Source organism: Hemitrygon akajei, chromosome 4 (assembly GCF_048418815.1).
Source record: "Hemitrygon akajei chromosome 4, sHemAka1.3, whole genome shotgun sequence".
In the NCBI taxonomy this organism is placed as follows: Eukaryota; Metazoa; Chordata; class Chondrichthyes; order Myliobatiformes; family Dasyatidae; genus Hemitrygon; species Hemitrygon akajei.
In genome coordinates this window covers 180409731-180422941 of record NC_133127.1, presented here as the reverse complement: position 1 = coordinate 180422941, position 13211 = coordinate 180409731, and the positions used below count along the sequence as shown (strand labels likewise).

The 13211-nt window shown below is 41.6% G+C and overlaps 1 protein-coding gene across 1 annotated transcript in view; it reads left to right on the top strand.

Annotated features, from left to right (window-relative positions):
* Positions 1 to 13211, top strand: part of oca2 (oculocutaneous albinism II) — a 509488-nt gene that overhangs the window by 128943 nt on the left and 367334 nt on the right. Inside the window, exons 5-6 of the mRNA XM_073041884.1 lie at positions 2050 to 2107; positions 6978 to 7050. Of these exons, the coding sequence (XP_072897985.1) occupies positions 2050 to 2107; positions 6978 to 7050 (131 nt within the window). The remainder of the gene's footprint in view (positions 1 to 2049; positions 2108 to 6977; positions 7051 to 13211) is intronic.

Sequence of the window (13211 nt, the reverse complement as noted above, 5' to 3'; positions counted from 1 at the left end):
AAAAGAGAATGAACCATTGTAGAGCAGAGACTAGTTACGAAGGAACATATTGCCCTGGGGAGACAGCTGGGAATAGAAAACTTGCAGAATAAAGTTGTTTGCAATAAGCTGCTGCCTTCATCTGTTCTTATGTAATTTCCTTGCCAGACATAAGGGTGAAAATGGATTTGAAGGGCTGTGTAGACTTGCCTTTGCCATCTCGGATATAATAAGCCCAGCACTCAAAGTTATTTCATCTTCAACGTTGGTCTGTTGGTTACATTGTCAGAAAGTAACTGAGAGTCTCTTCAAGGAGCCTTTGATTTATTCCAGACTGGGGTAACAAGGAGTTTGAAATAATATAAGTCCACAACTGCTTGTAAAGCTCTTTTCCAGTGGCACAGGAAACATTTACTTGCAGGTATCATTTGCAAGCTTCAGTTGACACTAGTGTAGTTCCACCACACTTTGTTGGTTTTGCCAGCTGCTACGTTAAAAACCATATGTTCGAGTACTTCTGCCTGTAATATTTAAATGGATACGATCTTTCTTAGATTATTATATACTGCAGCTGATCATTTTCTGCTTGATTTTGTACATTATTTTGGTGGCAGCAGTACAATGTAATGCATAAAAAATTGTGTGTGTACATTCACACACACACACACATTTTTTATGTATTGCAGTGCTGGATCTCTAAATAAAATAAATAAAAATAAATATACATATGTGTGTATGTATCAAAAAAAGTAAGTAAATCAAAAAGAGAGCATATACAGTGAGCAGCAAATCATAAACACGAGAGATACTGCCGATGCTGGAAATCTGGAACAATACGCACAAATTGCCGGAGGAACTCAGCTGGTCAGGCAGCATCTATGAAAAAAATCGTCGATGTTTTGGGCCGAGACCCTTTATTCGGGCTCTTCACCAGTTTTCCTCTGCCATCAGGCAGAAGGTGCGGCAGCATTAGAACCAGAACTGTCAGACTGGGGAAAAAACTCCTTCCCCCAGGCTGTCAGACTTCCTAACATCCAGCTGCCACCCAGCACACATGTACACCCTGTCTGAATGCCCTGCCACCCCACTCCATAACTCACAGGCACACTCTCATCCTGCACTGGTCACTATTCATCTTTTATTGCTGCTGTTCCATAAATTTATACAACTTCTTTGTTTTGTTATAATAGCATCAGTAGCATTAAACTGTCTTTTATAAAAAAGCACCTCGCATTTTATGTCAAACTGTCAATCTTCAGGCCATGCCACTCAAGTCAAGTCAAGTCACTTTTTATTGTCATTTCGACCATAACTGCTGGTACAGTACACAGTAAAAATGAGACAACGTTTTTTCAGGACCATGGTGTTTATGACACAGTACAAAAACTAGACTGAACTACGTAAAAAACAACACAGAAAAAAAACTACACTGGACTACGGACCTACCCAGGACTGCATAAAGTGCACAAAACAGTGCAGGCATTACAATAAATAATAAACAAGACAATAGGGCAGTAAGGTGTCAGTCCAGGCTCTGGGTATTGAGGAGTCTGATAGCCTGGGGGAAGAAACTGTTACATAGTCTGGTTGAGACAGCCCAAATGTTTCGGAGCCTTTTCCCAGACGGCAGGAGGGAGAAGAGTTTGTATGAGGGGTGCGTGGGGTCCTTCATTATGCTGTTTGCTTTGCTGATGCAGCGTGTAGTGTAAATGTCCGTAATGGTGGGAAGAGAGGCCCCGATGATCTTCTCAGCTGTCTTGCGATCTGAGATGGTGCAATTTCCAAACCAGGCAGTGATGCAGCTGCTCAGGACGCTCTCAATACAACCCCTGTAGAATGTGATTGTATTACTTTATGACTGTTTGTGCTGGGTCATAACTACATGTGCTATGTGTGACTGTATGTGCTGTGTTTTGCACCTTGGTGCCAGAGGAAGGATGTTTCACTTAGTTGTATACATATGCAGTGTTAAATGACAATAAATTTCAACTTGAACTGTATTTGTAGTTCTCTTTCTCTACAGCCCAGAAAATATTATACTTACATCTCTTTCTTTGATTGTTTTTGCAGATACACATTAAGGGTCCTGAAGATTTCCAGCCTGTTTATCTTCGTAGTCATTTGCTCAGTAGGTGTTCTGTTTTCTGTTAGCTCATGACGAGCATTACTTAGCTTTCATTATTTGTGAACGTCATCTGGAGGAAAAGTTGCGATGTGCAGACTCAAATGAATTATGGCTAATGGTACTGGTCTCTGACAAACACTATTGGTAGGGAATGGTGTTGGTTCAATAGACAATAGGTGCAGGAGTAGGCCATTCGGCCCTTCTAGCCAGCACCGCCATTCACTGTGATCATGGCTGATCATACACAATCAGTACCCTGTTCCTGCCCTCTCCCTATATCCCTTGACCCCGCCATCTATAAGAGCTCTATCTAACTCTCTCTTGAATGCATCCAGAGACTTGGCCTCCACTGCCTTCTGGGGCAGAGCATTTCACATATCCACCACTCTCTGGGTGAAAAAGTTTTTCCGCATCTCTGTTCTAAATGTCCTACCCCTTATTCTTAAACTGTGGCCTCTAGTTCTGGACTCACCCATCAGCGGGAACATGCTTCCTGCCTCCAGCATGTCCAATCCCTTAATAATCTTATATGTCTCAATCAGATCCCCTCTCATCCTTCTAAATTCCAGTGTATACAAGCCCAGTCACTCCAATCTTTCAACATATGACAGTCCCGCCATTCCGGGAATTAACCTTGTGAACCTATGCTGCACTCCCTCAATAGCAAGAATGTCCTTCCTCAAATTTGGAGACCAAAACTGCACACAGTACTCCAGGTGGGGTCTCACTAGGGCCCTGTACAGCTGCAGAAGGACTTCTTTACTCCTATACTCAATTTCTCTTGTTATAAAGGCCAGCATGCCATTAGCTTTCTTCACTGCCTGCTGTACCTACATGCTTGCTTTCATTGACTGATGTACAAGAACACCTAGATCTCGTTGTACTTCCCCTTTTCCTAACTTGACTCCATTTAGATAGTAATCTGCCTTCCTGTTCTTGCCACCAAAGTGGATAACTTCACATTTATCCACATTAAACTGCATCTGCCATACATTTGCCCACTCACCCAACCTGTCCAAGCCACCCTGCATTCTCATAACATCTTCCTGACATTTCACACTGCCACCCAGCTTTGTGTCATCAGCAAATTTGCTAATGTTACTTTTAATCCCTTCATCTAAATCATTAATGTATATTGTAAACAGCTGCGGTCCCAGCACCGAACCTTGCGGTATCCCACTGGTCACCCCCTGCCATTCCGAAAGGGACCCATTAATTGCTACTCTTTGTTTCCTATCAGCCAGCCAATTTTCAATCCATGTCAGTACTCTGCCCCCAATACCATGTGCCCTAATTTTGCCCACTAATCTCCTATGTGGGACTTTATCAAAAGCTTTCTGGAAGTCCAGGTACACTACATCCACTGGCTCTCCCTTGTCCATTTTCATAGTTACATCCTCAAAAAACTCCAGAAGATTAGTCAAGCATGATTCTCCCTTCATAAATCCATGCTGACTCGGACTGATCCTTCTACTGCTATCCAAATGTGTCGTAATTTTATCTTTTATAATTGACTCCAGCATCTTTCCCACCACTGACGTCAGGTTAACCGGTCTATAATTCCCTGTTTTCTCTCTCCCTCCTTTCATGAAAAGTGGGACAACATTAGCCACCCTCCAGTCAGCAGGAACTGTTCCTGAATCTTTAGAACATTGGAAAATGATTACCAAAGCATCCACGATTTCTGGAGCCACCTCTTTAAGTACCCTGGGATGCAGACCATCAGGTCCCAGGGACTTATCAGCCTTCAGACTCAACACCGTATCTTGCCTAATATAAATTTCCTTCAGTTCATCCTTTACCCTAGTTCCTTTGACCACTATTACATCTGGGAGATTGTCTGTACCATTGTACCACTGTCACTGTACCACTGCAATTTTCAGAGATAATTCCGTGAAATGCCTGCTGCATCACTGTGTGGTGCAGAAGCCACAGTGATGGACAGGAGGGCAGTACAACAAGTGGTTAAAATTGCCCAACGCATCACCGGTACCAGCCGGACGGCATTTTTGAAAAGGTGCCAGCAAAAAGCCGGCAATATTATGAAGAATCCCACCCACTGTGCTTGTACCTTCAGGGAAGAGGCTTCACAGCGTCTACACCAGGGCCACCAGACTCAGAAAGAGTTACTTCCCTCAAGCTGTCAGGCTGATCAACACCTCCACCCAATAACCCACTCTACCGCCACTGCATACACCTCATCTAGCGTCACTTTCTGTCATACATTCAGTCTATGTAGAAAATGTTGAGGAAATCTGTTCAAGAGGGAACTGGACTACGTGAGGACAACCGCCACTGTGTGGCAGACAGCAAGTGGCAGCTGCGAAAGAAGAGACTAAACAACCAAAAGACTCAGCTACTAACCACAGCCACTACTTCCTCGTGCCCAAGCTGTACCAGAATATGTGGATCCTGAATTGGCCTCTACAAGTAACTGAGGACCCACCAATCGACAACCCCTAAGAAGAACTTCATATTTAACTTGAGTCATCGCACCACTACTACTGTTGCATATTTATATTTGTGCAATATTGTAGATATTTTGTCTGAATAAGAACACTTAGTTGTTTACATTATTCATTACAGATCATATGTAAAAGTACGTGAATGGTATACGTTATTATGCCACCACGTCATATGTGCATACCTCACTAAAGTAAGAATGAAGTAGACATGCTATCCCCAATTTTGTATTGTGTCCTTTCTGCTTTTTGTGTTTTTTTATGCTGCATCCGATCAGGAGTAACAATCATTTTGTTCTCCTTTACACTCATATACAGAAGTATGACAATAAACAACCTTGAATCTTGAATATTGAATCACTTAGTACATCCGAGGCACAACAAGAATGTGTGTTGTTTCCTATTATTCAGTTCAGCAAACATCCAACAGACTTGTGCTCCATACATCGATGTAGGCACACTGCTCTATTCTCCTGATGATCTTTAAAATATATATTGAGGCGTTTCTTTTCTCATGACTTTATAAAGTGTCAAAAGCAGGCTTGGTAAATTTCCACCTCAAAAGATTTCTTTAGCCCAGTTTGAAATTAAATGGCTCTGTGTTTAATTGGTGTGAGGACACTATCCTTCAGGGCACTTGGGGATCAGAGCAACACTGTCCGTACCTTATTAGAGTATCCATTAAACTTTGTCACATCGGTGTAAAAGTGGGAATAAAAGCGTTGGTACATGGAGCTTAGAAAAAGAGAGGGCTGTGGGTAACCCCAGGTAATTTCTAAAGTAAGTACATATTTGGCACAGCATTGTGGGTCGAAGGTCCTGTATTGTGCTATAGGTTTTCTAGGGTTTTCTGTTTCTAAAAAGGCTAAACCACAGGGGAAAATGCGAAACCCTTTTGTTCCATGTATATTTTCTTCAGCCTTAGGTTTGGAGAGCAGGAGAACTTATTTATGAATTACTTTGAAAAACTTGTAGCAAAAGATAATGGAGCTGGAGGAACTCAGTCCTGATGAAGGATCTTAATGTGAAACATTGATTGTCCATTTCCCTCTGTAGTTGCTACCAGACCCATTGAGATCCTTCAGCACCTTTTTCTGTTGCTCCAGATTTCCAGTGTCTTCAGTCTCTTGCATCTCCATTTTAAAAACTTGTATTCTTGTGTGTGTTGGTTGCTTGGGTACAGTCTTTTATTGATTCTCAAAGTTCAAAGTAAATTTTATTATCAAAATACACATATGTCACCATATACAACCCTGAAATTCATCTTCTTGAGAGCATACTCAACAAATCTATAGAATAGTAACTATAACAAGATCAGTGAAAGATCAACCAGAGTGCAGAAGATGACAAACTGCGCAAACCCCTTTCGTTCAAGAGCCTGATGGTTGAGGGTATCATGGTTCTTTGATTTACTGAGTATGTCTGCAAGAAAATAAATCTCAGGGTTGTATTTGGTGGCATATATGCACTTTGATAATAAATTCAGTTTGCACTGTGAACTTTCTGTCTACCAAAAATGCACAATGCTGGTACCTCTGGAAGTTCTGGTACCACATGACCTCTCAACTCTTGTTATCCAGCTAACATGCACACTGTCTGGCTGACTTTCAGGTTCAATGTGTGTCGTAGACATTTAGAATGAAAACAGCCATTTTGTTACCCAATTGGATTGATCTTGACTATCAGCAAAATAGTTCCGCAGCATTAATTCTTCCAAATGAATAAATGATGTTAAAAAAAAGTGTATTTGTTTGCTAAATGGTCCAGTAGGTTTCCTCTTGGGTCACCTGCTCCTGCGATTTTGTGATTGGTCTTCAAATATTGCATATTCCAAAATAGCTCTGGAAGCCTGGTGTCATTATGGAAGTAATTTCCCTACAGCTCAGTGGTTGAGTAGATTGGGTCTATACTCTCTGAAGAACAAGAGGTGATCTTATCAAACACCTACAATTCTGTGGATTTTTCACAATGTTTTGAGTATATTTCACTTGGCAGAGGAATTCCAGAATTAGGGGTATAATCTCTAGAAGAACGAGTTGATTTAGCAGAATTATATTCAGACCTGAAGAAAGACTAGTATAGGAAGCATAATCTAACAATCAGATCGGGCTGGATAAATGGTGTTTGAAGTTGGAAATTCTTTTCCAAAGAATGATAGAAATTTAAAAAAAAAACTCTTCTTCAGGCAATAGTGGATGCTTTGTTAGTTGTTAACATTAAATTTAGATTGATAGATTTCAGTTCAGCCGACATATTAAAGGATATGACGCAAGGGATGCAGAGAAGTCACAGAGAATCTTACTGCATTGCAGACTACAGCTGCAGAGCTAAATAGCTTACTCCCTTAGCTATGTTACTCAATTTATGAGCAATGATGGTTTGCAAACAACATTATTTTCTCTTCATTCCAGGTTCTATTTAGCGTACATCCGGATCACGAGATCCCCCGGCAAATGGTAGCTGTTTCGCCACTTGAAAGCACTTGTATCCTTTTCCAATGCAATTATTTGCTTACTTCTGCACCATGTATAGCTATCCTTTGTGCTAAGAAACTTGTTTGGAAGAATCTGGGTGAAATGCTACTCTCTGAGCGGTTTGAGGTGAGACTTCTTGATTTAGTTATATTGAATTGTATTTTAAACTGGAAGTGGTTACAGGTGTTTAGTAGCTCAGAATGCTTAAAGAAAATGGCATCCAGCATCAATAATTCCCACCATCCAGGCCATGCTCCCTTCTCACTGCTGCCATTGGGAAGGAGGTGCACGAGCCTTGGCTCCCTCAGCAGTAGGTTCAAGAAAAATTATTTCCCTTCAACCGTCAGGCTCCTGAACCAGCATGGATAACTTCACTCACCACAACACATTGAACACAATTATAGATTCACTTTCAAGGGTTTTATAACTCACATTCTCTGTATGTATTTATGTATTTATTTATTTACCTATCTATCCCTCGATTGATTTATTTATTACTTTTTTTCTTTCTGCATTTGCACAATTTGTCAGTCTTTATATATCTGTGTTTATTCATTGATTCCATTGTACTTCTTGGTTCTACTGTGACTGCTTACAAGAAAATGAATCTGGGTAGTATTTGGTGACTTATGTGAACTTTGAACTTAATGTTGATTAGTGGGGAGGCGGATGTGAACCTGCCCTGTTTTGCTGCATCGAGTAATTGATGGGGAGATCCATATCCTCTACCACTCACAAGGCTGAAACCAGCAGGTTGCTGGTAGAACCTCAGATGGAGATGAGAGGGCGTACAGGAGCGAGATATACCAGCTAGTTGAGTGGTGTCACAGCAACAACCTGGTACTCAATGTCAGTAAGACCAAAGAGCTGATTGTGGACTTCAGGAAGGGTAAGATGAGGAAACACGAACCAATCAGAAATGGAGAGGCTGAGTAATTTCAAGTTCCTGGGTGTCATGATCTGTGAGGATCTAACCTGGTCCCAACATATTGTTGCAGCTATAAAGAAGGCAAGACAGCAGCTATATTTCATTACAAGCTTGAAGAGATTTGGTTTGTCAAATAAAACACTCGAAAACTTCCATAGATGTACCATGACAGGCTGAACACTGTTTGGAAGGTGGGGTGGGGGGGTGGGGGGGTTTGCTACTGCACAGGTCTGAAAGAAGCCACAGAAAGTCATAAAATTAGTCAGCTCCATCTTGGACACTAGCTCCTGCAGCACCCAAGACATCTTCAAGGAGCGGTGCTTTAGAGAGGCAAAGTCCATTATTAAGGACGCTCATCACCCAGAACATGCCCTCCTCTCATTATTACTGTCAGGAAGGAGGTACAGAAGCCTGACGGCACACATTCAGTGATTCAGGAACAGCTTCATCCCCTCTCCCATCTGATTCCTAAATAGACATTGAACCCATGAGCACTACCTGACTTTTCTTTAACATATATTATTTCTTTTTTTGCACGATTTATAATCTATTCAGTATAAATATATATATTTATTGTAATTGATTGATTGATTTGTTTGTTTATTTCTTTATTAACACGTATCACATTGCACTGCTGCTGCTCAGTTAACAAATTTCACGACAAATGCCGGTGATACTAAACCTGATTGATGCTGGCCGTGTCCAGTTCTGGGATCTTTCCATGAGGTTGGACTTCCCAAACTGTCCACCGAGCAGGCAACGTCTCGACATGGAGCTTTGTTGATCTTTGAAAGATCTTTTTATGTACAATCAGTGTGACATGTCCTCTTCTCATGGCTACTATCAGGGAAGAGGTACAGGAGCCTGAAGACACACACTCAATGTTTTAGGAATAGCTTCTTTTCCTTTGCCATCAGATTTCTGAATGGACAATGCACCCATGAACACTAGCTCACTATTTGCTCTATTTTTGCACTACTTTATTTTTTATATATATTGTGGATTCTAGATAATAGGGGCACAATGAGTCCAGTACATTTTGGCCCAATTAAGTAGCTGCCACAATTAGCCAGTTTTGTGAAAATACTTAAAAAGTTTTTAAGAACACAATCTAATTTTAACTGAATAACCAACTATGTATTTAAATGAAATACAGAACAAAGTAGAACACTACCAGTACACTATAGTACTATAAAACTGTGCATTAGTTCCTAACAGTTATTGACAGAAGAATTGTATGCTGCCGTGTTCTTTTGATTGATTGTAAATGAACAAAATCAGCGCAGATACCTAGTGCAGGTAATGGACTGCCTTCATGCCATGCTTTAGACAACTGCATCCTCCAAATCTTCATTTTCAGAGTAATATTCAAAATGATTGTCAATACCTTCAAATTCTTCGTAGTTTCTAACTTGTTGAAGTAGTGAAATTGTTTGACTTTAACTCCTGGCTATTTCCCGCATCTCCAAGCATGAAACCTTCAAACCGCACTGAGTAATACAGTTCCGAGGGGTCTTACTGCTTATTTCTCACCAGTGACAAAAATCATTGCTTTTTGAACGCAGAAGCACACAACTGATGCTATTTAAAAACTGTTTGCTCTAAGCATGGTGTAGCATCTAAGTGCTTGTGACTGATGCTAGTTAGAAACTGTTCAACAACAGGTTCCTGTTTCAATTAAGTGGCACAGTGTCCCAAATAAATGAAGGAAATCCCAACTATTTTCTTGATTAGTTTTTGTTTTTTAAGAGACATCTGAAATAAGTGGCTGGCGCAATTAACCCAATTAACCAAATCCACTGTATACATTTCTTATTGTAACTTATAGTCAATTTCATGTATTACATTGTACTGCTGCCACAAGCTAACACATTTCGTCACCTACATCAGTGATAAATAACTTGATTCTGATTCTGACGTCTTGTTTCACTCAGTCAACTTACCCACAGTTGTCCATAATGGCCCTCAACCCTCCAGTTTCATTTATTTTCAACTCCCCTTCCTCATTCCCACCCTGCCCTGTCATTCTTTTACTCTGTGCTCTGCCACGGTGAGCCCAAATGCAAACTGGAACTACAGCACCTCACATTACGCTTGTGGGGCGGGGGGAGACTTCAGCTCAATGGTATGAACACCAAATGCTCCAATTTCCAGTAGCGCTCCACCTTTATTCTCTTCCCTCTCCCTACAATCCACCCAGGGTCTCTCTCCCTTTGTTCACCTTTCCATCCATGCCCCCCTGTTCCCAAGAGTCATCTATCCTCATCTGGTCCCATCTGCCTACCACATGCAAGGTCATCTACCTGCGTTAGTTTATTTTTTAAAAATTAAATTAGCCCTTCTGGCCCTCCAAGTCATGCCACCTAGCAGTCCTCTGACTTAATCCTAGTCTAATTTACAATGCCTAATTAACCTATCAACCGTCTTTGCACTGTGTGAGGAAACCGGAGCACCCAGAGGAAATCCATGTGGTCATGGGGAGAACGTAAAAATTCCTTAGAGGCAGTGGCGGGACTTGAACCAGAGGACTGTACTGTGAAGTGTCGTGCTATCCACTCGGCTACCGTGGTACCCCTTTTTGATCCCTTGGTCCGTGTTTGGTATCCCCTGCCCCACGTGATTCCATCTTCCCATCAGCCCTCCCTCATCTGATCCCATCTACCAGCCCCTGTATCTACCCTTTGCCTCCCTTTCCCCATGTAACTCCATTTGCCTGTTCTTAAAATATATTTCTACCTACCACCCTCTGTCTCAGCACTCCAGCCTCCTCCTGACTGTTGGTTTTAACAGACCGATAGGAGTGCCTCATTTATGCGCCATTAGAGTCATTGCATAGTGAACTGTTGTCTTATTACTTGCATCTTCCTTTCTACAGTGCAAGCGTGTTATCACTGCTTTGAACATACTTCTATCGTATCTATTGTTCCATCTCTCAAGTAACAAAGCTTTTATTTTTGTAACTCTTAGGTTACAAAACTTCTATTTTGTAACTAATTCTGTCCTTGTAAATGCGAAATAGACTTTGGCGCATTATGTAGACCCCAAGGAGAACTATTTTCGTAAAAAAAACATTCACATCGCAAAAGAAAAAAATGCATCCAGGAGCAGTTTTCTAAAGCTGCAGTTTGTTGTTTGAAACATATTTTTCAGGGACTTGTGGGCAATTCTAGTTTCTCAGTACCCCACTTTCACGCAGCGAAGACAAAATTAATTGCACAAGGTGGCTGTTTTAAAATCTACACTTTGTTGCAATGACCTTTACCAAACCTTTTTGGAAACGATCCAAAAATAATATGTTAGATTTCTCGCTGGGGACATTATTGAGATGTTCAGTGCCCTTAGCGCTGATGCCTGGGGAGCACTGCGTGTGTTAATTAAGTAACTGCAAATTTGATGAAATACTGGAATTGGATAATTTCTGTTTCATCTTTCATGTAGTGGGTACCTTCTCTGTTATCTGCGGAAGTTGCCTCTTATTGATCTTTGCTGCGGCCCGCAGATGTTATCGTATTCATTTTAATAATTGTGCTTTGCAAAGGGGTGGCCACAATTAGTTATCGTTCGACTGGCCTGCATGTGGTGTTGATGCAAATGAGACTCATGGAATAACAGAGCACAGAATGGGCCGTTCAGTTTGCAGTACTTGCGTCAGCTTTTTGAAGGGTTTATTTAGTCCCACTCCTCTGTTGTTGATTTATAGTACTCCAAGATGTTTTTGTGAAAGTGGCTGTCCAAACCCTTTTGTAAGCTATAACTGAATTTGTTCTTATTTCAGCAGAACATTCCAAATCATAGCAACTTACCACACAAAAAGATACTTTCCTCATTTCCCCTCTGTGTCTTTTACTGAATGCAAAGGAATTTTGACGCCTCTTGTATTGTCAAATCTGTAACTGGAAACGGTGTTGTATTAGTTATTCCATCTTAATGTTCATCATTTTGATCCCTCTCTCCATTCCTGTGAATCTCCTCCAAATCTTGTCTCAGCCACAGCTGTCTTGATGGGCACATCAGTTTCAAGAGCATCATTTGATTAGTTGTACATATAGGTGAAATCTGTAGCCATCGATGTCTGTCAAGTAATATTTCACTCTATCTTCAAAAACTACCTTAACTTTGGCCAGACACAATCCTAACCCACCACTCTAATGCTCGTTTGAGAAACTCATGTTGTGAAGGACATTCACAACATGAGAAATCCCTTCAGTGTTAGAGCATTCTAACTGGCTGTATCACCATCTAGTATCGGGAGGACTACTGCACAGGATGGAAGAAAGCTGCAGAGAGTTGTAAAATTAGCCAGCTTCATCATGGGTACTAGCCTCCGTAGCATCCAGGTCATCTTCAAGGAGCAGTGCCTCAGAAAGGTGGCATCTGTCTTTGGGGACTTCCACCACCCAGGACATGCCCTCTTCTCATTGCTACCATCAGGAAGAAGGTACAGAACCCTAAAGGCACACACTGAGTAATTCAGGAACAGTTTCTTGTCCTCTGCAATCTGATTTCTGAATGGACATAGAACCCATGAACACTGTATAATTGAAAATACACTTGGACTGAGATGTTAACTATCCTGTGCTATCACCAGTGAGATCACTAGTTGATCTGCCACCTGTCTTCAGGAGTTTCGGCCCGCTTATAATCAAGACTCCCTTCAGGTGGTGGGCCAGCAGTGCTAAATCACCACCTCCCACTGGTGAGCTTAACAACTTGGCATCTGACTCTATCAGAGTTGTTGGTCATTTCCATCCAATGGATAGTCTACTCTTCAGGTGTCTTTGCAACTACTGAAGGGTTTGAAAAAGATGGATACACTGTCCGACTATCTGCCCCTCTGGATGTACTCGGTCCACATCCATGATGATCCTATCTCTACTGCCTCAGCTACAGCCCTGCTGGTTGACTTGATCTCTCTTCTAGTGAAGCCAAGGTCACGCAGCCACTTCTGGAAAGTGAAGGCATTAAAGCCACAGCACCCTACTTCAAATGGATAGCGTGAGACCTTCCACCCTCTGTCTCTGCACTCTGATCTTAATTCTGCATACTTGGTTAACTTGCGATCATGGGCTTCATCGATGTTGTCTTCCCAGGGGATTGTGAGTTCACCAATAACCACTTCTCTACTGGTGTCAGACCAGACAATTATATCTGGACGCAATGTGGTGAAAGCTATTTGCTCCGGGAAGCTGCCTTTCCCTTCCAGGTCGGCCTTGACACACCAATCATTGGCTGAAGAAAGTATG